This window comes from Mustela erminea, chromosome 9 (assembly GCF_009829155.1).
Source record: "Mustela erminea isolate mMusErm1 chromosome 9, mMusErm1.Pri, whole genome shotgun sequence".
In the NCBI taxonomy this organism is placed as follows: domain Eukaryota; kingdom Metazoa; phylum Chordata; class Mammalia; order Carnivora; family Mustelidae; genus Mustela; species Mustela erminea.
Window position 1 is genome coordinate 59,637,602 of NC_045622.1, and position 25,588 is coordinate 59,663,189.

General features: G+C 37.7%; 2 protein-coding genes across 2 annotated transcripts; both read right to left on the minus strand.

The window, feature by feature from the left end:
* Nucleotides 1-6,825: 6,825 nt before the first annotated feature.
* On the minus strand, nt 6,826-7,764 carry LOC116600331 (olfactory receptor 52A1-like). Its single transcript, XM_032360497.1, has one exon. The coding sequence runs from the start codon at nt 7,762-7,764 to the stop codon at nt 6,826-6,828; it is 939 nt and encodes a 312-aa protein (XP_032216388.1).
* A 7,252-nt stretch (nt 7,765-15,016) lies between these two features.
* Nucleotides 15,017-15,976, minus strand: LOC116600101 (olfactory receptor 52Z1-like). The gene has a single exon (XM_032360178.1). The coding sequence runs from the start codon at nt 15,974-15,976 to the stop codon at nt 15,017-15,019; it is 960 nt and encodes a 319-aa protein (XP_032216069.1).
* Between the last annotated feature and the right edge of the window lie 9,612 nt (nt 15,977-25,588).

Below are 25,588 nucleotides of genomic sequence, written 5' to 3' on the forward strand. Positions count from 1 at the left end.
TTTTCTTTCTATCCTGACTTCAAAGAGTTCTTAAATCATATGATCTATTTCTTGTCTATTTCTTTTCTGTCTTTATTTTCTTATTTTATGCCAATATCTACAAATTATTCCTAAAGATAGATTGGAGAGAGATACTTTCTCTATGACACATGTGTGTGTGATTGTGTTTATGTGTTTTCAGGTAAGGGAGTGGAAGGTTTATCAGCAGAAATATTTTTATTTTAATTATATATCTTCTATAAATATTCTTTATTGGAAAAGTCTCACGGTTTCCTGGAATGTTAAACACAGGTCATTATAAAAGAGTCAGGGATTCTAGTAGAGTAAGGTGGTTTACAAGTTTATTGTCTACATTAACTGACATCCATTTCTTTAAAAAAAAAAAGAATTATATGTTTATTTATTTATTTCAGAAACAACGGGGAGAATACATGAGCGGGAGAGGGGCTAAAGAAGGAGGGAGAATCTTCAAGAATACTCCTTGTTTGGGATCGGGAGGGAGACAAACCATAAGTGACTCTTAATCTCACAAAACAAACTGAGGGTTGCTGGGGGGAGGGGAGTTGGGAGAAGGGGGGTGGGGTTATGGACATTGGGGAGGGTATGTGCTATGGTGAGTGAAGTGTGTAAACCTGGCGATTCACAGACCTGTACCCCTGGGGATAAAAATATATGTTTATTTTAAAAAAAAAAAAAAGAATTCTCCTTGTTGAGTACAGAACCTAGCTCAGGGCTCCATCTCATCCCTGAGTTCAGGACCTCAGCCAAAATAAAGATTCACATGCTTAAAGGACCATACCACCCAGGCACTCCTGACACCCACTTCTGTCATCGTTTATCCTGCCACAAAATCAACAATTTCTTAAGACTGTTTTCAAGGCTGTTTCCCTGGACCACAATTCTTCCTTTAATTTCCCCTCTTGAGGAATGTCTGACTCAAAATGAATGTTCTCACTCTTTTACACCATGGGGTAGACTCTCTTTTTTGGCATGTGTGTTGGGGGCCTAGTATTTTCAGTGTTTCACTAACAGTAAGCTACTGCACCCCAACCTTCTTCCCCTAAGCAGTCTTTTTCTAGTGGGGCTTCTAGAGCTGTTTGATTTTGCTTATTTCCTTACACATGAAAACATGGCTAAGTTTGAACAAACGTACAAGAACAAACACATGGTACGTTTGTTCTTCTTGCTCCTCATGAGTTGAGAGAAGGAAAGAAGTCTGTGGCCATATTTACATGAAAATGACTACCATTACCATCAGGAACTCAGTGGTTTCCCTCAATATTGTGAAGGGACTTTATGCTATCTTCCAGATTCCCACATTGCTGTGATAATCAGTGCCATTCTGTTTCTAGACATTCAGGTATTGGCTGTTTGTGACTGCCTTGTTTTTTTTTTTTTTTTAAGATTATTTATTTATTTATTTATTTGAGAGAGAGAGTGAAAACAGAGGGAAAGGGAGAAGCAAATTCCCTGAGCAGAGAACCAGAAGTAGGGCTTGATCCCAGGTCCCCAAGATCACAACCTGAGCCAAAGGTCAATCCTTAAATGACTGAACCACCCAACTGCCCCTGTTTTTTACTGCCTTATTCATTTTCCTTTCAAAGCTACCTAGTGTGTTTTCTTGGCTCACTATAATTTGTTATATTAAAATTCAAAAAAAAATTCAATAAGTGACTGTCAGATTTTGTTAAACAACTGAACCAGTATTGGTGTGTTATTATTAACCAAAGTCCACAGTTTACATTAGGGATCACTCTTGCTGTCTTCAGTTCTATGCTTCTGACAAGTACATATTTCCTCCCCACTATCCAAAAGTAGAGCATTCTTATGAAACCTTTCCTGAGCCATAATGGCACCAAACAAGAAACATGCACCATGAATTCACATGGAAAATTGGTTGAGCATTTCTAGACCCCAAAATAACTGCTTTTAGAGTTTTCTGGTATTTAGGACATATCTTGCTAACAGATGCTCAAAATCAATCAGGATAAATCACAGATGCTCACTGACACTGTGTGAAACAACAGGGTTTTGATACAATGATGTGGAGTGTTCTTCCTGGGAGAGGAGGTTGGTGGGGCTGCTCTCGCTGCCTCTGCAATGGATCAATGCAAAACACACACTGAAAGCTAGTTTTGATTTTCATCTCTTTTATAAAAGTGGAAATACTCTTCAGATTTCTTTCAGGTGCTGAAAACAGGTACTAATGTAGGTCTTTCATGAGAGCTAAATGGCATAACATGAACTTTCAAAAACCAGGAGTTACCCGTATACAATGTCATGTATCCACCATTACAGTATCACACAAAAGAATTTTGTTAGCTTAAAAATTCAGTGTTCTCCCTCCATTCATGTCTCCCTTTCTCTTCTGAACCATTGACCTAATGATATTTATGCTATTTCTGTAGTTTTGTCTTTTCTGGAATGTTATGCTCTTGTAGTCATATAACTATTGAACCTTTTCAGGATGGCTCCTTTCATGTAGAAATATACATTGAAGGTTTTTCCATGTCTTTTCATAGCTTGATAGTTTTCTTTTTTTGTCTTTTTTTTTTAATCAAGGAATAAATAACATTACATTTTACAGCAATACCAGAGTTTCTTTATCCATTCATCTTACATTCTTCCAATTATGGCAATTAGAAAGAAACCTGATATAAAGATTCATGTTTATGTCTTGATGTGGACATATGCCTTCAACTCATTGGGTCAAATATCTGGGAGTGCAAGACCACATGGTAAGAGTACGTTTAGTCCTATGAGAAACTCCGAGACTCTTCCAGAAAGGCTGTAATTTGCATTTTCACCCACAATGACTGTGAGTCCCTGTGACTCTTGTCCTCACCAGCATTTAGTGTTGTCAGTGTTTTTAGGTTTTAGCCATTCTCATTGGTGTTAGTGGTATCTCAATGTTGTTTTACTTAGAAATCTTCATGGCAAATTATATTGAGCACCTTTTCATGTGCGTAATGTTACTTGCATGTCGTTTTGGTGGAAATATCTTTCAGATCTTTTGCCCAAGTTTTAACTGACTTTGTTATTTCTTTGTGGTTAAGTTTTAAAAATTCTTTGTATATTTGGTGAAATATGTCTGTTACAAATATTTTCGGCCTGTCCATGTCTTACTTTTCATTTTCTTAACTTACTATGCAATTATATTTTTTTCTCTCTTCTTTGTGATTATGCTCAATTTGGAAATTTTGTCATTTTTTTCCTTGAAAAAATCTTGAATAATTTTCTAATAAACTCCTAATCTTAATACATCCCACTTATCATTTTAAATTCCCCGATTTTCTAGAACACCTACTGGTGATGTGTTGGTGTTCTTGGATGAACCCTATATTCCTTTTCCTCGAAGTCCCCATATTTAACACTTGTTCTTTTGTTCTGCTTTCTTAAATCTAGTTTCTGAGAGTTCTGTTGGTTTTTCTTTAATGTCTCCTATTGTTCTTTAATTTACAAATAAACTTTTATGTTGTCTATGTATTTCTTATTAAAAGTATTCTGTTATTCTATCAAGGATCTAGTATCATGGATTATTTCACTTAGAGTATTAACTAGGGGTTCATTTTTCTTTTTAAGTCATAGTCACTGAACTGAATAAACTCTGCTCCACCTGATTCTATTTTTTTTTCATTAATTTTGGTATGTGATTTTGTATTGGTGAATTTAATCTCACCTTTGGTATATATTTGGCTGTCCATTCATATGTCATGGTGAGGAACCATGAATTTAGTAGGGATATCCATGCACATGGTGGGATGTGACCTAGTCAGTGACATTGTAAGTCCCGAAGTAGGAGGCTAGCCAAGTCAGTGAGTAAGTACTCAAATAGCAGTACCTCTTAATATTTGCTTTGAGACTTTTTTACAGAGAATCATCCTAAAATCACATAACAATGAAATATCAGCCTGGCTGGTGCTTTAGAAGATGAATGTTGACAAGTTTTCTATGGGCTTCAATATTCAATAGGTATTATTTTAGACAACCCCTCTCTATTATATGACCCCTCATTCCTAGCATCCTTTGTATCCAGTGCTGCTTTCTCTGGATCATTATTGATTCTGTCACCAAGAGACCAGTCATTTGGCTGGAATTGAAAATGGATACTTTCCAGATGCTTCAGTTCAGAAACCTTACACATACCTTCACCTTTTCCTCCATTTTCAGTGCACCCCAGCTCTAATACCTGTATAAATTCCTGTGTTTTTCTGGAATTGCAATGTACAGACCATTTTCTCCTCATGGGTATATTCTTCAGTGGGAACCTAGGTCTCAGAGTTATCTATCCTAGTTGCCTTTTGGGTATAGTTTAGTGTTCCATATTTATTCAATTTGTCTACACATATATTGCCACTATTTCACAATATCTCTGTGTGTGCACCATGGTTTTAGTGAACTTTAGAATGTAGCAGAAATGAAAACATTCTCCATCAAGGAAATTTATCTGTTTTAATACTTTTCCTATGTTTCAGACACTATAAGACACTTAAGGTAAAAGTCAGATATAATTACATGTCAAACACTGAAAGATTAAGACTAAGTAGAAAGGCAGAAATGGGAAGTAAATCTCTCTTTAATGATACTAAAATAAGGAGCTAAAGTCTTGAGGATAAATACTTGAAGTGTTACACATATTTTAAATTGTCCTCTGAAAATTACAGAAGAGGCCAAGACGATCTAATTCAGCAGGATCCTTCTAGGAAATGCAGGACTGGAATACACACTGCTAGGCTCCTGCTGTTCTCCAGGGTATTTGGATGCCTTCAATGTGGCCCCCAGAATCTCCCTCTTCCTTACTGCTCTTGTTCTCTCATCTTCTCCTGTGGAGAAGAACAGCTTGGTCAGCAATAAAAAATATATATACTGCTATATTAAACCAGTAAGGTCTTCAGAAAAAGACCTAGAAAACTGGTGGATATGAAATGGACTTATAGTTACATGTAGAATTAAGATTTATTCATGGAAGTTTATGTCCATGATCATCTTTACATGTTTTTTTTTATTTTATTTAATTAGTTAATTAATTAATTAATTTGACAGAGAAAGAGAGAGACAGCAAGAAAGGGAACACAAGCAGGGGGGGAAGGAGAGGGAGAAGAAGGCTTCCTGCTGAGCAAGGAGCCCCAAGTAGGACTCTAACCCAGGACCCTGGAATCATGACCTGAACCAAAGGTAGCCACTTAATGACTGAGCCACCCAGGTGCCCCCATCTTTACATGTTTAACAGAAGTGTTATTACCAAAGAAAATTTGAATTCATACATGTTAATTTCCAATTCTATCCTCCTCATAGAAAGAGGCTATAAGAAGTCAGTTAGTTCTTCCAATTGCCCGTGCTTCATTCACAACACAGAAAACACTACGGTATAGTTTTTTGATTCTATACCTAATCTCTAACATCATCTACCTGGCATGATATGTCATTACTAGCTAGTGATTTATTTGTTCTTCATTAAGAGTCAGACTCCCTAAAGAGAAAGACATATGGCATATGATTTTACTCATTAAGAAACAAAACAAAAGAACAAAGGGGGAGGGCATTCTGGTGACTCAGTTGGTTAAGTCTTAGACTCTTGGTTTCAGCTCAAGTCACGGTCTCAAATTCCCGAAATGGAGAACCACATTGGGCTCTGTGCTCAGTGTACTCTGCTTGAGATTCTCTCCCTATCATTCCACTGCCCCTCTGCCTGTCATCCTGCTTCTGTACTCTCTCTCAAATAAATAAATAAATAAATAAATAGATAAAATCTTTATTTAAAAAAAAAGATGAAGAAGAACCTGGTGATGAAGAGTAAGGAGTACACGTCTCCTGATGAGTACAGGGTGATGCATGGAGGTGTGGAATCACTACATTGCACACCTGAAACTAACATAAATACAACAGAAGTTATATTAAAAAAATAAAAAAGAATCAGACTCCCTAATTAAAAGGAAAAAACAAAGATAATAAAAATGACTACAGACTGCTGCATTCAGTTGAATTTCACTGCCTCACTCTTTGCTAAACCACATTCCATTGGTACCTCTACTGCTTCTCTGTCCTTCTCTCTCTCTCTCTCTTTCTCTTTCTCCCAGAAATATAAAATATAATTTCTATAAACTCAAAAAATGTAAAGACTCTCTCAAATTTCCCATTATGTCTCTGTTCTCTACTATAGCATTTATAATACTGTAGTTCTTTTTATAATACTTGAATGAATAAGAAATTGGTGAGGGCACAGAAAAAGTAGTGATCATTAACATGGAACATTGGATTTCTCGTGATTTTTTATGTCTTAATGTCTTAAATGGCATAAGAAATGTTGAAAATTAAAGACAATGTCTCATCATATATATAGTCAGGGTTTTTTATTTAATTTGTTTGCATAAAAATAAAAAAAACTTCCTCTCATTTTTAAAGATAATTAGGGTGATCCAGAAACAATAACTTGTTATCAGTGAGTACCTGGACAATCTAACCAATGAATCCTGGGTGCATTTAAATTCATTGAGAGACATATTTGTTAACCTTTCTGGAGAAGGATAATTAAATGAGAAAGTTTAATCAGGCACTAAAAATTAAGAAAAAAGGAAATAACATGTTCACTATTTGGCTCTTTCTACATTTCTCATTCTCATTAACCAGTAGATTCTAAATCCCATGACTAATAGGTGTCATGGGCTATGATGTGACAAACATTTAAAATGAAGGAAAATTTCACAAGAGGATTAAATAGAAAATGCAAGCATCACAATTAGCATCCACTTTTGTTGTTTTATTTAGTTTTGAGAGATCGTTATGATTGCATAAAGGAGAAGGCTGTATATGATACAAGAGTGGATTTTATGAACACAATATCTTTACTACGTGAATGCGTATCTGCTTGGTCTTGGCACCATAGACAAGTGGATTGAGAAAAGGGGGGACCAACAGGTAGAGACTAGAAAAGAGGATATGGATATAAGGGGGAATATGAGCACCGAACCTATGTGTGAAGAAGGAGAAGAAGGCAAGGAGGTAAAATTGGAGGAAGACACAGATGTGGGCGATGCAGGTATTGAATGCTTTCCACCGAGCCTCCTTCTGGGGCAAACGAAAAACTGTGAAAAAGATCTGTATGTAGGACAAAGTGATGAATATCATGTCAAATCCTGCAACAGCAAATGCCACAAACAAGCCATAGATTTTGTTGACCCGCACATTTTCTGCAGCCAGCTTCACAATGGCCATATGCTCACAGTAGGAGTGGGAGATGATGGTTGTGTGGTAAAACTGAAACCGACATTTAATCAGTACTAGAGATGGGGTTGCTAAAATGGCAGCCCTAAGTGTTACCACGGCCCCTATTTGGGTGACCAGCTGGTGGGTAAAGATGGCAGCATATCTTAGTGGATAACAGATGGCCACATAACGGTCCAGAGCCATGGCCAGGAGGATGCCTGACTCGATGCACTGAAATGTGTGGATGAACCCCATTTGAAGCAAGCAGGAATCAAAATAAATCTCTGGTATATGTAGCCAGAAAATGCCAAGCATCTTGGGCACAATGCTTGTGCCAAGTACAATATCTGTGACTCCTAGCATGCCTAGGAAAATATACATGGGTTGATGGAGGCTACGCTCTGAAATGATGATGAGCAGAAGCACAGAATTTCCAATCAAAGCAAAGAGATACATAACACAGAAAGGAATCCCGATCCAGCACTGCACAGACTCTAGGCCTGGGATCCCTATTAGGGTCAACACAGAAGGCATGAAGACTATAATGCTGGAGTTGGACATAATGTCTTTGTGTCTCCAGAACCAAATGAAAGAAGTATTTCAGTCAGTGGTTTTCTTCCTCTCTACTCCATTTTTATCGAAATCATCATAGTGAGCCTCTCTGATTCTGGTTGAAGTCTAAGGTCATATCATCCACTTCATCTGTATTGTTAATAGAAAAAAGACTGACCCGTTGACGCATATCACTGTTATGAGGGAGGACATCCCCAAGTACTAGTCCACAAGAAGAGATTAGGTGTGTGGCTGGTCAAATGCATTAGAATCACCAAATCATCTGAATAAGGAAATCAACTGCTGACCTTTCTACATGTCCTTCCGGACCTGTGGACAAAATAATGATGTTTGTTCATTTTGTATGCAAATTGTACATTAATCAGATTTTCATAAATCTCACCTTATCCAAATTTGCAGGTAATCCTTAAGTAAACCCACTGTCTCTGAGTCAGGAACTGTTAGTCTGTACAAGCAAATAGTCAAACTCTATCTAGTATATTTTTATCAAGGGCTTGTATGAAAGAGAAGAGAGATAGAAACAACTCCACCCAAGAGCATAATATACTTAGGTATCTATATCTATCTATACATTATATATTTATGTATGAATGCATGTCCTTTCAAAAGGATGTGAAGTAGAGCTTGAGAAAAGATTCAAATCCATGTAATTTTTACAATCTGGATCAAAGTTCCATATTATTGTTTTAGAGATAACATTTTTTCAATTTATTTTTTTAATTCCAGGCATAGTGATAACTTTTTTCAATTTTTTAAAACTCCAATATAATAGGCATAGTGTTGTATTAGTTTCAATTGTCCAATATAGTGATTCAAAAATTCCATACATTACTCAATGTTCATCAGAGTAAATGTACCTCTTTTTTCTTTTATGTTATGTTATGGTAGTCACCATACAGTATGTCATTAGTTTTTGATGTAGTGTATAACACCCAGTGCACTGTGCAATATGTGCCCTCCTTAATACCCATCACCAGGCTAACCCTTTGTCCTACACCCTCACCACTAAAAGCCTGCTTGTTTCTTAGAGTCCATGGTCTCCTACGGTTTTTCTCCTCCTCCAGCTCCGCCCCCCCCCTTCATTTTTCCCATCCTTCTCCTAATGTTCCATGCTTTTTTTTTACATTACTAACAAAACTCTATTTTATTTAGTCTCTATTACTAACATGGAATTCACTAAAATGAGTTGTATATGTAAAATAGCAGAAATTCTGTAATACCCATTTTCAGAATAACTAGAGGCAATAAATATGCAGGAGGCAAGGAAATCCCAAGCAACAATGTAGAGGCAAAGGAACTCATTCTTCCTTACTAAAGGACATAGATAAATGGGTGATGTAGCGAGAATAGAGGTTAGTTTCTAGGGTTTCATGATTTTTTGATTTACCGATAGCAAAAGATGGGTACATTTAGGCCTATTTATTCTCAATAATACACACATCACGTGAATACTTTGATCATTTTGGAGCTCAAGCATCAAAAATAAATAGAAAATAAAAGGGTGAAAATATAGGTTCCTTAAAAGGAACTCCAACCTAGAAATAGAAAGAAGACAGAGGGCCGACTTTGGGATACCAGAAATGATTCAGGAGAGGGCTGTGGAGCAACTAATGATAATTTGATCACCACAATTCCCTAATGATTGAATTTTCAAAAGACTTGGGCTTTTAGTCCCTATACGAGAGTTCTTCTCTGATAAAGATCATTGCTTTGAAAAGTTGCATAATCATGATATTCTCAAGTTGTACAATAGAAAAATATTTGCTGTCCTTTAAAAAAAAAACAGGGTTCATTTATGTCATTCTTTCCTAGACTCTCCACAACTGCTGTTTTATGTCAGCAATCTCATAATCCTCTAACCATCTACTGAATAGGAATCCTTTAGGAACAATCCCATTGTCTGACTTATTCAGGAGAAAGGAGCTGCCATGGGAGCATTACCTGATAGGTACAGATGGTGGTAGACAGGTAGAAAAGGTTGGATATTTGCTGCTTGGGCCATATCCAAAATATGAACATCTCTTTGATAACATTTCCTGCTGTTCTCTGTCCCTGCAAAACAAATTTAATCCTATTCTGTAAGGCTTTCTGAGGTCATGTTGGTGGATTCATCCTCCAACAAAATTCACAGCAAGGTCTGTATCATGCTGAGGCAGCAGCATGAATTTATTGACCTTGAATTGTAGAAGAAAGCTGCTGACTACTAACTAAAATATTCCCCAGAGAATGTGGAGAAGGAGGAGGTCTGATTATGACCTGAGAGATTACCTCACCACTAGGCCAGTCCAGGAGGCTCTCAGCAGCTCAGAATAATGCCCTTTTGGGTCCATCCACAGCTGGTGTCTCTGAATTCATTTCTATAACCTGTAGAATCTAACTGCTCTTCTCTCTTCATTTCCCTCACAGGGTAAATGTAGAGAAATTAATACACACAAGTTGTATTTTTATGAGTTCAGTTCTTTTTCTATCATCCTCATTTGGAAGAACTTCTAAAGAACACTTAGACGTGGGCATGTTCCTATGTCATGGATTCTATAAATATCCTTAGGACCCTTTGTTCACTAATGCACTATTGGAACGAAAAGTCTGTATCCACAATAGCTCTTTCTCACATATTTACTCTCATTCTCCTACAGTCTCATCCTCAGATTTTTTATTTTATTGAAGCTATTTTTGTAAATTTAGTAATATTCTCTGAATGACCAGTTATGATGTATATTTCCAAATCCTGCTATACTAATTTTAGAAGTATTTGTTCCAGCACTATTAAAAATGTGGATAGTGGGGCGCCTGTGTGGCTCAGTCAGTTAAGTGACTGCCTTCGGCTCCAGTCATGATCCCAGGGTCCTGGAATCAAGCCCCACATCGGGCTCTCTGCTCAGCAGGGAGCCTGCTTCCTTCCTCTCTGCCTGCCTCTCTGCTACTTGTGCTCTTTCTCTCTGTCAAATAAATAAATAAAATCTTAATTAAAAAAATGTGGATAGTATTTTGATAGGGGTACCATTGATTCTGTAGATTTCTTTAGATAGCATTTTAACAATCTTTATCCTTCTAAATCATGAGCAATAATTATTTTTCCATTTCTTAGTCTTCCTCAATTATTCTGTAGTTTTTTTGTTTTGTTTTGTTTTAAGATTTTATGTATTTATTTGACACAGAGAGATCACAAGTAGATGGAGAGGCAGGCAGAGAGAGAGAGAGGGAAGCAGGCTCCCTGCTGAGCAGAGAGCCCGATGCGGGACTCGATCCCAGGACCCTGAGATCATGACCTGAGCTGAAGGCAGCGGCTCAACCCACTGAGCCACCCAGGCACCCCCAATTATTCTGTAGTTTTTAGAGTATAGATCCTTTACCCCTTTGGTTAGGTTTATTCCTAGGTATCTTATGGTTTGGGTGCAATTGTAAATGGGGTTAATTCCTTCATTTCTCTTTCTTCTGTCTCATTGTTAGTGTATAAAATGAAACTGATTTCTGTGCATTGATTTCATATCCTGCCATGTTGTTGAATTCCTGTAGGAGTTCTAGCAGTTTTGGGTTGGAGTCTTTTGGGTTTTTCACATAACACATCCTGTCATCTGAGAAGAGTGAGTGTTAGACTTCTTTACCATTTTGATTTTTTTTTTAATTTCTTTCCATTGTCTGATTGCTGAGGCAAGGTTTTTAGAACTATGTTGAAGAATAGTGGTGAGAGTTGGCAACCTTGTCCTGATCCTGGCGTTAGGGGAAAAGATCTCAGTTTTTGTCCAATGAGAATGATGTTTGCTGTGGGATTTTCATAGATGGCTTTTATGACATTGGGGTATGTTCCCTCTATCGATGTAGATGGAACTGGAGGGTATTGTGATGAGCAAAATAACTCAATCAAAGAAAGGCAAGTATCATGTGGTTTCACTCTATGTGGAATATTAGAAACAGCAGAGACAATCATAGGGGAAAGGAGGGAAATCTGAATGGGAAGTCATCAGAAAGGGAAAAAGCCAAAAGAGACTCTTAATCATAGGAAATAAACTGAGGGTTGATAGAGGGGAGTAGGGTGGGCGGATGGAGTAGTCCAGTGCTGGGCGTTGAGGAGGACACGTGATGTGATGAGCACTGCGTGTTATACACAACTGATGAATTATTGAATACTACGCCTGACTTATGATGTGTGATAAGTTGGCTAATTGAATCTAAATAAAATAAATACATACATAAATACATAAATTTTACCATGCAGAACCCTGAACTAGTTACTGACAATCTGGTGATATTTCTCTCATTCCTCCCTTTTATACTTTTTTTTTCCTCTTTTCTACCACCCTTCTCTCAGAATGCAGATATTTTATGCCTCATAGATGTGGAGGAATCATGTCATCTGCTCTTGATGAAAGTAAAAAGAAGACATATATGCTTTCAATTTTTTAGAAATAAAGGGAGAAGAATTCTTTTATCATTAGAACAAAGGATGAATTCAAGAACACTTATGCACATGGAACTTTCTCCTTGACATGATTTGCCTGGTTTCTAGACTTTCTCTTATGCTGCTAACTTAAGTGAAATTGAGGTAATCCAGATGCTGACAAATTTAGAAAGGATCCTTTCAGTAGGATGGAGGAGGCATTCACAATGGATTTCAGGGAGAAGAAGAGATAGAGATAAAATGGCAGAGGACCTTAGATGTTCTTTGTAGAATCTTGTCTGTGAAGGAGACATATACAATGGTACTGATTCATGTTAAATAGAATTGATTCAGAGGTCAGATTGGCACAAGTTATCTAATCTTAATTCAGTCTTAAGTCACCAAGGAATAGTTTAAACTAGCTTATCAGTTTTTCCACTCCTCTTCTTCTCTTCTATGGATTTTATTTAAATTTTGTTGTCTTCCAATCTAGTATCCTGCTGAGTCCCTTTCACCCTTAAACTATACATTGTTGCTGGGAATAATATTTTCTCAAAATAACTGGGGTATCAATTTTATTATGCCAACTCCTATAACAATATTTTCAGCACATATCCTGATTTTGTTCCTGATTTGGCATGTCATATTCCAAATTTCAGTCCATTTTGAACATACATTGAAAGACTGTCCTGACCTTTCTTCGGCCTGTAGAATAGATAAGCAAATTTTTTCCACTTTATTGTGAAACAAGGAAATACTTTCACAAATAGATCAATACCTATACGTTTAACTTTTTTTTTTTCCCAGAGTTTTGTAGGGCTTTGAGGGAGAGGTTAATAAATCATCTTTAAAGGATCATCACTCAAATTTTTTCTCAAAAAAAAATCATATGTACTCATTATGAAGCATACATCAATCTGGCAATCCACAATTTTAGTAGTAAATTGATTTAGTACTAATTGATTTAGTAGTAAAATCAATTACCTCAATTTCCTGTCCATTTTTTATTTTAATAAAGCTACAGTCATGAAGTGACTCATATTACCATATCACTGAAAAATCCTATGGAATATAGAATTAAGAAATTAATGTCTACCTATGAGGTGAATTGTTTCTGAAAAACAATATCCATTGGGGAGGGTATCTGCTATGGTGAGTGCTATGAAATGTGTAACCCTGATGATTCACAGACCTGTACCTCTGGGGCAAATAATACATTATATGTTAATAAAAATAATTTTAAAAATAGTAAAAACAAACCAGAAAAAAAAACAGTATCAAGATCGTTCAATAGAGAAAGCATAGTCTTCTCTACAAATAACGCTGAAACAACTGGACATTCTGGCCAGGTTCAGTTTGGTGCGTTGGGTTCCTTATTGTCTCTGTTCATGAAAATTACCATCATCAAAATAAAATTTTTAATTTAATACCAAATACATCTTATAGCATATTTCATTTCAAAAACAAGCCAATACATAAGGTACTAAAGTAATTTCTTTTACTAGTCAAAAACCAATAGTTACACAACAAGACAGTTTTATACAGTTAGTGTGGGACAAACATATAAGGGTTTCTAGTATCACAGGGTTTATTTTTAACTTTTAAAATAGATTAACTTGCTGAAAATCCAAGTGACTATATTATATTTTTAAGCCAAGGTACTTATTCAAGATTCCAGGGATCTAGGAAACAACCTTTCATTTCAATTTCACTATACACACACACACACACACACACACACACACACACAACCACACACACATTACCTTATTTGTGCATTAATATGTATATACACACAAACATGATATATACATAATAGAAAACAAGGAAAAGAGACTAACCCTGGAAAGTTTGCAAATGTTCAAAGTATAGCTTCCAAGTTCATTTTTTGCTTTCTTCAAATGTAAATAAGGTCAGATTTCACATTCTCATAGCATGTGCTAGGCTTTGAGGAAGGAGAGATTGTAAAAGTATTTTCTTGAAATTGAGAAATGAATCTGAAGACAAGCTTATGAAAATTATATTTGGTGTGACTACAGACTTTTTATGTAAGATTATGTGTCAGCATCCTATGTAATCTTTCCTGTCTCTATCTATGGCCTGGGTATGGCATTTTTAATCTTTTAGTCCTTCCCTCAGTGAAATCTCTGTTAAAAGGATGCTTCATTGATGATTTGGGCCAGAGGTCACCAATATGTAAGGAAGAAAGGATTAACTTTGAAGGTGTCTGTGTTGTCTCAGATGGGTCAATAAAATTTATTATTTGTTTCAATTCAGTATTATCTGTTCATACAATAAACCTATACTCTGTGCCTGTTCCATTGAGCAGACGTTATATCAGCAAATATGAAAATATCTCATCTTAGTACTCACATTTTAATTTAAGAAAAAGGTGAGGATAATTAGAGTTTATTAGCTTCATACTACTGGCCCAAGTGTTTCCTGACTGCAATAGGAGAGTTGCATATTTCCTCAAAATTTCAACAGTCTCTACAAAAGCAAGGCAACTCACCATTTTCACTTCCCAGCACTACCCAAGAAAGCTCCATTTAGGCTGAATCCTAAAATGTATTCCTCTTTACACAGGGTTCTCTTATGATTGCTTAAGAAGAAGCTACAATGCAAAATAATAGCATGTCTAGGAGAATTCAGAATATCTTTTTTTTTTTTTTCCAAAGTCTTTAAGTGCTTTAGGGAAATGCATTGGTAACTTTGGCATTTACTGTCCTTTTTTTTAATGTGTGTTGAGGATTATTTATGGACTTTCTTTATTCCCATTAGTCATTCAAATTGTATGTGTGTATGTGGGTGAGTGTGTGTGTTTTATTGAGAAATATCCAGCATTAGGCATTAATCTTCATTTTAACAACATGTGGTGATGCGGGAGTAAAGGAGAATTACTCGGTCTTGAATCTGTTTGGTCTTGACCCCATAAATGATGGGGTTTAGCATAGGGGGCACCACCACATAGAGGTTGGCTACTAGGATGTGGACATGATGAGGGATGGTTTCCCCCCCAAAACGATGGGCAAAAAATGAAAAGAATGCTGGGGCATAAAACATAAGGATGACACAGATGTGGGAAGCACATGTGTTGAGGGCCTTGAATCTGGCAGCCCAGGAAGGTATCTGAAACACTGTGCAAAGGATCATGGTGTAGGACATAATGATGAACACAATGTCCAGTCCTGTGGACAGCAGGGCGACAGTCAGCCCATAGATGATGTTCACCCTGATATTGTCACATGCCAATCTGGCAATGCCCATGTGCTCACAGTAGGAATGGGGAATGATGTTTCTCCCACAGTACCTAAGTCTGTGTACCAAGAAGGTGAATGGAAGGCAGATGATGAAGCTCCTGACCATAGCTGCTATGCCAATCTTCCCAATGACTGAAGAGGTTAAGATTGTGGTATATCTCAAGGGGTGACAGATGGCCACATAGCGGTCAAATGCCATGGCCAGGAGAATAGCAGATTCTGCCACAAAGATGAAATGTATGAAGAACATCTGGGACACACAGCAAGCAAAGGATATATCCATGGACTGGGACCAGAAGATAGCCAGCATCTTTGGGGCTGTGGCTGTGGAGAGCAGCACATCTGCTGAGGCCAGCATGGAAAGGAAGATATACATGGGCTCATGGAGACTGCGCTCAGTCACAATCACGAAGATCAAGAGCACGTTGCCTACGACAGCCAAAACGTACATGGAACAGATAGGGATGGAGATCCAGGTGTGAAAATCTTCCAGTCCTGGGATTCCAATCAGGACATACCACATATCCTGGGGACTGCTGTGATTATAAGAGGAGGGAGGCATCTGTGGCATCATATTCTGACCTAGTACTTTGATCAAGTCACAATTGAGGAATACTCCATTAGGCTGAATGATGTCTGATTAGATTTTTTTTCCCAAATATATTCTTCTCTGTGGAAGGACAGTGAGATGTATTACCTAGCCTAAAATTGTACTCTGACTCTTTCCATGGAAGAATTAAAATATACCTTTTTAAAAAGAGATATTAATTTTTTATTTGATGGAAGACACAGTGAATGAGGGAACACAAGCAAGGGGAGTGGGAGAGGGAGAACTAGGCTTCCCGCTGAGCAGAGAGCCCCATGCAGAGCTTGATCCCAGCACCCTGGGATCATGACCTGAGCTGAAGGCAGACGCTTAACGAGTGAGCCACCCAGGCGCCCCTGAAATAGATCTTGGAAAAAAAAAATAGTTAGCATTTAATAAGTGCTTACTATATCTAATGGTACATTTCAAATACAGCTCATTAAAAACTTTGCAATAGACTATTGGAAAGACCTTTACAATAATTTTTGACATGGATACTACTATTATTCCTATAGATGAAAAAATACCGAAGACATTTAGCTTCTTGACCTATGTTTCAGTGGATTCAGAATCAGACAGGCATAAATTTGAAAGCTCTGATCTCAGCCACCATCTATTACTGCCTATATAAATAACACTAGGTATAACAACACGTCATCAAAATTTTCACTGATGTTATCCCTGAGTAAAATAGATACATGCGAAAATGATCTCATTACTTATGAGAGAAGGAATGAATGAGGTTTTCCCAAAATAGATTTCAGGCACTATAACACATTAGCCCTCTTCTTCATGATTGACCACTGAACTGATGCTGAGGCCTATGCCAGACATTTAGGATCTACAGGTGAATTCACTGATTCTGGTCTGCAAATCAACATGTTTCTTAAAATTAAAGGATGAACAGTAAAAACCTAGACTACATAGAGTGTCAAATTCAGTTAAATTCTTAAATGGATATGTCCTGCATGTGATGAGGAAAATATTCTCTCCCTTTTGGGTCACTGATTAAAAATAAAACAACATAGAGGCTCCTGGGTGGCTCAGTGGGTTAAAGCGTCTGCCTTCTGCTCAGGTCATGATCTCAGGGTCCTGGGATTAAGCCCTGAATCAGGCTCTCTGCTCAGCAGGGAGCCTGCTTCCTCCTCTCTCTCTGCCTGCCTCTCTGCCTACTTGTGATCTCTGTCTGTCAAACAAATAAATAAAATCTTTATAAAAAAATTAAACAACATATTTATTATTTCAAAATACCTCCACAGCAGCAAATATTAAAGTTTCACATTTTGAGATAGAGGTTCCCAGTCCTTCAATAAATGGGAGGGAAGATAATTTACTGGTTACCATTTTTCTGTCGTCCCAAAAGAATATAGATAAAAGCAGGAGAGATCTTGTGTGAAAAGCAGGCTCGGAGATGTAACATTGGAGTGGGATGTGTGTATGAGGGTTGTACACACATAAGCAGGTACATATGAACAGGGATAGAGACATGGATGCAAACAAGTGGAGGACAAGTGGCTTCCAAACTCCCCTAATCCCCATTCTCGAGTAAAAGCTAGCTGACTGCATTTCTGAAGAGGAACAAGGACTCGGGATGTTTGCCTTTTATCCCTTGGTCTCACTGGAGTCAGATCATTGCACACTATTATTTTACCATGTCTACTTTTATTTTTCATTAAGTGGTCAATATTCTGGCACTTCATGTCATAGGATTGAAATGTGTTGATACCATTTCTTTTTCTCCTTTTTTTTAAAAAATTGAAGTATAATTTACATGCAATATTCCATTAGTTTCACTTTACCACATACCATGATTGGACAAGTCTATGTGCTTTGTTTTACTGGCCATAAGGATACTTCTCGTAGGTCACCATGCAATGTCTTTGCAATACCTGTGACTTATTAATTCCACAACTGGAAGCTTCTATCTCCCCCTACTCTTCACCCATTGTACCCATCTCTGCCCCCTGCCCCTCTGGCAGCCACTAGTTTGTTCTTAGTAGTCCATTGGACCTTGTGTTTCAATAGAGATTAGAATATATAATACATAAGTGGTGACCCCATTAGGCCTTTCCTTAAGGTGATATGGGATTCTTTGAAAATGCTGTAAGAAAATGTTGAGATGCTTAAGTGTCTCTATCTCTTTTGATTACATATACCAATTATTTAACCATTTTATATAGAGCTAAAATTAATCCTTGAAAATTTATTTTAAATGGGGTTGTGGGGTTTAGAGGGTGAGAGAAAAGATTAATGTGGGAGTGTGCCTTGCCCAGACCTGCCAGAGACATGTATGTGAGTCAGGTGCAGTTATGGGGAGGGGATGTGTAGTGTGTGGGGCTTCATAAGGACATCAGAGATGGGGGAGAGGAGAGTCTAAGTGTTGAAAGAAACTCAGAAATAGAGGTCAAAGAGAAACAAAACAAATTTTGTAGATGTTCTTCTGATCTTTGGGGACACCAGTGATCTGGTTTATCTTATTTGGTTTCGTTTGGGCAAAGCATTATCGCCTGCAGCTACCTAACTTACAGCTCTGGGGCTCCCTGAAGCACAATACTCCTATTGGCCCATTCTGACTGAATCATGAATGCATGCATGGAGGCAGTGTGTGGCAACAGGGACAGTGTAACTCGGGCACATAGATTGGATTTAAATACTGGTTGAGTCAAATTCTCAAAACATTACCACTAAAAATGTCCTAATTCAAAGGTTAGCCTTCCAATTTAAAATACGTGAAATAAATATTTTATTTTAAAAGGACTGGTTTAGAGTAACCACAAAGGCCAAGACTTACCATCTCACACCAGACACATAATTCCCACTGTAATTTTCACCTCTAATCTGTTATGTTAGTTTTATAAGCTATAGGCAGTTCAGCACAGGGAATGTAATAGGCTTAGAAAAGGAGTTTTATTCTTGCCCGAACACTAGTGTAACATCATTATTGTATAGGGAGCCTCAACTTCTTACTCTGTGCTAAGCTCAGCACCTACTATATGGTGAATATCCAGTGAACTCTTTGGAAAAAAGGCATGCATGGGTTTGTGTATAGACAAATATACATGGTCTTTAACTATTAGGTTTGTTTATCTCCTGAGTCCTATCCTATTACTGGACCTTACTACAAATTTGATGCATGTCTGCCCAACATTCAGAGCCACATATCAAAGATAAACAACCAGTGCATAAACATATTCAGAAAGAAAAATACATACTTGTGCACTTTGCAGACAATCCGTTTAGGAAGAGACTCTGAAGAGTCATTACAATTGCCCAGGCAGTCCAGTCACAGCCACACAGTACCTCAGGGGTCAGGGTTGAGAGAAACACAAGATGATCAAGATCAAGGAAGACTGAGCAGCTTCTGTGGTTCCTATGATTTTCTTCCTTTCCGTTGCTTTCCTTTCCTTTTTGTTTTTCTGATGTCTTTTTTCAACATGTCCTTGCTGAGCAAAAATCAAATTCTTACCTACATTTTCTAGGATCCTGAAGATATTTAACTAGTTGAGAGGAAAAAAAAAAAAAAAAGACATATGATGTTCACGATGTGGTGAGGAAATGGGGAGCTGGGTATTTATAGCTCCTCTGGGCATCTCTCGGGCTCAAGAGTGTCAGCCCCCAGAGGACTGAACTCCACTCCTGGAAGGAGAAGGCCCAGGTTGGCTTCAGGGAGAAGCGCCCCCACCCCATCCTTCCCATATACTGCGTGTGCAGGTTGTCCTCTGCACAGCACTCTCGCATGACCCAAGTTAACACACACTTTCCATTAAATATGCAGTTCTCCTTTGTGTGGCAGAGGCTCCTGCTAGTGCCGTCACAGCCTGTTCCCATGGAGACATCTGCAAATGAAGATGGTCAAGGCCACATGTAGAAGCATTGTATGCTTTTTAGAAGGCGGCTAATACTGAATTCTGGCCTCTTATTTACCTGAAGTCTTAAGGCTCCTTGGCTTTCTGTCTCTTCCATGGGTCACCTGGTAGAATTAGCATCAGAAGGGTCAAGAAATGTCCTTAGCTACTATAGACACTTATTTGGATTTCTTAATTTAAATTCAATTTGGGCAAAATATAGTGCATCAATAGTTTCAGAGCTAGTGTTCCTTAATATCTATAACCCAGCTTATTTGGATTTTTATGTAGATTTTTATGTTCTCTGTTGGACTTTTTTTTCTTTTTCTTTTTTTTTTTTTGTTTAACTTTTTCAGTCTTTATAACTCTTCTCTAAGTGCATTGGGATTATCTGTTTTGTTTGTTTGTTTTACAAAGGTTATAATTATAACCTTAGTTTCAGTTTTATTGTTTGGTTTTGCTCTTATTACTTTTCAGAGAATGCTTTCCTACATGTATGTATAAATATTTTTCGTTTTTCTCTATCAATAGACCTTTACACTACTTTCTTCTCTCTTGCTTATTATTCTTTGTGAATTCCTATTACAATATTTGGACACTGTGGAAGGTAATCTGAGAAGCTGACTGTAATCACACCCTTTTCTATGGGTGCATGCATCTGCTATCATTTGAAGGCAAGCCCACGTCTCCTCCCATTGAACCTGGGATGACAGGTGTTTTGACCAATTAAGTAGCAAGAATAATGGTGATGTTTTCAGGTTACTGAGCCAAAGTTAGTAAGTAAATCTTGGAACTTCGACCTTGTTTCTTTCTTTTTTTTTTTTTTTAAGATTTTATTTATTTAACAGACAGAGATCACAAGTAGGCAGAGAGGAAGGCAGAGAGAGAGAGGAGGAAGCAGGCTCCCTGCAGAGCAGAGAACCCGATGTGGGGCTTGATCCCAGGACCCTGGGATCATGACCTGAACCGAAGGCAGAGGCTTTAACCCACTGAGCCACCCAGGTGTCCTTCGACCTTGTTTCTTATTCAAAGCCTGTCACCTGTGTTAGGAGTAGGACCACACTGGAGTTAAACCAATAACATGAAGAAGCTATCCCCATGGGGAGAGTATGACTATGAGCACAAAGGCACCAGGCATGGGAAAGCAATTTGTGGACCTTGCAATTCAGTGGAGTTCCAAGCCAAATGCTGCCCTGCTGAGTGACCACAGCCTTCTCCTTGGGGAAACAACCATACAGTCAAACTCAAACTGGATTGTTGACCCACAAAATTGTGCAAAAGGATAAATCATTGTTATTTGAGGCAATGTGTTTTGCGGTGGTTTGTTACACAACAGAAAAGAATGAAAATGTAGTAGATATTTCTGAAATGATTTTGTGTTTTTCTTTCTATCCTGACTTTAAGCAGTTCTTAAAACATAGGATTTATTTCTTGTCTATTTCTGTTCTGTCTTTATTTTCTTATTTTATGCCCATATCTACATATTATTCCTAAGGATAAATTAGAGAGCGATAATCTACTTTCTCTATGACACATGTGTGTGTGTGATTGTGTGTATGTGTTTTCAGGTAGGGGAGATGAAAGGTTTATCAGCAGAAACATTTTTATTTTAATTATATATCTTCTAAAGAAACTCTTTATTGGAAATGTCTCATGGTCTCCAGGAATGTCAAACACAGTTCTTTATAAAAGGGCCAGAGATTCTAGTAGAGTAAAGTGGTTTACAAACTTCACATACATTTCTTTAAAAAAAAAAAAAGAATTATATGTTTATTTATTTATTTTAGAAACAGCAGGGGGATTACATGAGCAGGAGAGGGGCTAAGGAAGAAGGAGGGAGAATCTTCAAGCATACTCCCTGCTGAGTACAGAGCCTAGCTCAGGGCTCCATCTCAATGCTGAGATCAGGACCTTAGCCAATATCAACATTTATATGCTTAATGGACCACACCACCCACACACTTCTGACACCCATTTCTGTCATTGTTTGCCCTACCACAAAATCAACAATTTTTAAAAATTTTTTTTTATTTTTTATTTATTTATTTGACAAAGAGAGAGATCGAGATCACAAGTAGGCAGAGAGGCAGGGGGAGAGAGAGCGGGGAAGCAGGCTCCCTGCTGAGCAGAGAGCCCGATGTGAGGCTCGATCCCAGGACCCTGAGATCATGACCTGAGCCGAAGGCAGAGGCTTTAACCACTGAGCCACCCAGGCGCCCCAAAATCAACAATTTCTTAAGACTGTTTTCAAGCCTGTTTCCCTGGGCCACAATTCTTCCTTTAATTTCCCTTCTTCAGGAATGTCTGACTCAACATGTATGTTCTCACTATTTTATACCATGGGGTGGACTCTCTTTTTTGCATGTGTATTGAGGGGCTGGTGTTTCCACTGTCTCACTAACAGTAAGCTACTGCTCCCCAACCATCTTTCCCTAGACAGTCTTTTTCTGGTGGGCTTCTGTTTGATTTTGCTTATTTCCCTACACATGAAAACATGGCTTGTTACGTTTGCTCTTCTTCTTTCCTCAGAAGTTGAGGAAGGAAAGAAGTCTGTGGCCATATTAACCTGAAAGTGACTACTATTATCATCAGGAGCCCAGTAGTTTCCCTCAACATATGCTATCTTCCAGATTCCCACATTGCTGTGGTAATTAGCAGTGCCATTCTGTTTCTAGACATTCAGTTATTTGCTGTTTGTGACTGCCTTTTTTTTTTTAGATTATTTATTTATTTATTTATTTGAGAGAGAGGGAGTGCAAACAGTGGGAGAGGGAGAAGTAGATTCCCCACTGAGCAGAAATCCAGAAGTAGGGCTTGATCCCAGGTTCCCAAGATCACAACCTGAGCCAAAGGTCAGCACTTAACTGACTGAGCCCCCCAGCTGCCCCTGTTTTTTACTGCCTTATTCATTTTTCTTTCAAAGCTACTAGTATGTCCTCTTGGCTCCCATGTTATATTAAAATTCAATGAGTGCTTGTTAGATTTTGTTAAACAACTGAACCTGTATTGATGCGCTATTAACCAAAGTCCGCAGATTACATTAAGGATCACTCTTGCTGTCTTCAGTTCTATGCTTCTGACAAGTACATGTTTCCTCTCCACTATGTAAAAGTAGAGCATTCTTATTAAACCTTTCCTGAGTCATTATGGCACCAAAGAAGCAATCAACATGAATTCACATGGAAAATTTGTTGAGCATTCCCAAACCCCCAAAATAACTGCTCTTAGAGTTTGCTGATACTTTGGGACATATCTTATGAACAGATGTTCAAAATCAATCAGGATAAAGCACAGATGCTCACTGACACTGTGTGAAACTATGAGGTTTTGATACAGTGATGTGGAGTGTTCTTCCTGGGAGAGGAGCTTGGTGGGGCTGCTCTCGCTGCCTCTGCAATGGATCAATGCAAAACACACACTGAAAGCTAATTTTGATTTTCACCTCTTTTATAAAAGTGGAAATACTCTTCAGATTTCTTTCAGGTGCTAAAAACAGGTACTAATGTAGGTCTTTCATGAGAGCTAAATGGCATAACATGAACTTTCGAAAACCAGGGGTTACCCGTACATAATGTCATGTACCCACCATTAGAGTATCACACAGAACACCTTTGTTATCTTATAAACTCCCCGTGTTTCCCCTATTCATGTCTCCCTCCCTCTTCCTGAACCCCTCATTACACTGATCTTTATACTATTTTTGTAGTCTTGCCTTTTCTGGAATGTCATGTCCTTGTAATGTTATAACTAATTAACCTTTCAGGATGGCTTCTTTCATGTAGAAATATACATTGAAGGTTCTTCCATGTCTTTTCATAGATTGATAGTGGTGGTGTTTTTGTTTTGTTTTGTTTAAATCAAGGACATTTTGGATGCCTTCAGTGTGGCCACCAGAATCACTCTCTTCCTTAATGCTCATGTTCTCTCATCTCGCTTGTGGAGAAGAACAGCTTGGTCAGCAATAAAAAAATACATACTGCCATATTAAATCAGTAAGGTCTTCATAAAGAGACCTAGAAAACTGGTGGATATGACATGGACTTATAGTTATTTGTAGAATTAAGATTTATTCGTGGAAGTTCATATCCATGATCATCTTTAGGTGTTGACAGAAATGTTATTACTAATTAAATTTTGATTTCATACACTGTATGTGTTAATTTCCAGTTCTGACCTCCTCTACAGGAAGAGGCTAAGGAGATGTCAGTTAGTTCTTCTAACTGTACCTGCTCCCTCTGCAACAGACACAGCCGTACTGTGAAGTTTTTGATTTTATATTTAATCTTTAATATCATCTACCTGGCATGATATATTGCTACTTCCTAGCCATTCATTTGTCCTTCATTAAGAGTCTGACTCCCTACAGAGAAAGACAAATGACATATGATTCTACTCTTAAGAAATAAAACAAAAGAACTATGAGGATGGGCACCTGGGTGATTCAGCTGGTTAAAATTCAGTCTCTTGGTTTTGGCTCAAGTCATGATCTCAAAGTCTTGAGACGGAGAACCACATTGGACTTTGTGCTCAGTGGAGTCTGCTTGAGATTCTCTTCCTGTCCCTCCCCTGCCCCTCTGCCAATCACCCTGCTTTTGTGCTCTCTCTCTCTCCTTCTCTCTCATATAAGTAAGTAAGTAAATAAATAAATAAATAAATAAAATCTTTATTAAAAATAATAATAAGAAGAAGAATAAACTGGTGATGGGGAGTAAGAAGTTCAGGTCCCCTAATGAGTACAGGGTGATCCATAGAAGTGCTGAATTACTACATTGCACACCTTAAACTAACATACATATGATTGAAATTAAAATTTAAAAAATTTAAAAAGGATCAGAATCCCTAAATTAAGGCCTTTATTTCCTGGTTGATCTTTTGCTTGGATGATCTGTCCATTTCAGTGAGGGTAGTGTTAAAGTTTCCTACTAATTATCATATTATTGTCAATAAGTTTCTTTGATTTTGTTATTAATTGGTTTATATAGTTGGCTTTCCCATGTTAGGAGCATAGATATTTAAAATTATTAGATCTTCTTGTTGGACAGACCCTTTGAGTATGATATAGTGTCCTTCCTCATCTCTTATTATAGTCTTTGGCTTAAAATCTAATTGATCTGATAGAAGGATTGCCACCCCAGCTTTCCTTTGATGTCCATTAGGGGTGGAAAACAACCCCCTCATTTTAAATCTGGAGGTGTCTTCGGGTCTAAAATGAGTTTCTTGTAGGCAGCATATTGATGGGTTTTTGTTTTTTTTATCCATTCTGACACCCTGTGTCTTTTGATTGGGGCATTTAGCCCATTTACATTCAGGGTAACTACTGAGAGATATGAATTTAGTGCCATTGTACCTATAAGGTGACTGTTACTGTATATTGTCTCTGTTCCTTTCTGATCTACTACTTTTCAGATCTCTCTTTGCTTAGAGGACCCCTTTCAATATTTCCTGTAGAGCTGGTTTGGTGTCTTCAAATTCTGTAGGTTTTTGTTTGTCCTGGAAGCTTTTTATTTTATCATTTTCAATGATAGCCTAGCTGGATATAGTATTCTTGGCTGCATGTTTTTCTCATTTAGTGCTCGAAATATATCATGCCAGTTCTTTCTGGCCTGCTAGTTCTCTGTGGTTAAGTCCACTGCCAATCTAATATTTTTACCATTGTATGTTACAGACTTCTTTTCCCTGGCTGCTTTCAGGATTTTCTCTTTGTCACTAAGACTTGTAAATTTTACTATTAGGTGATGGAGTG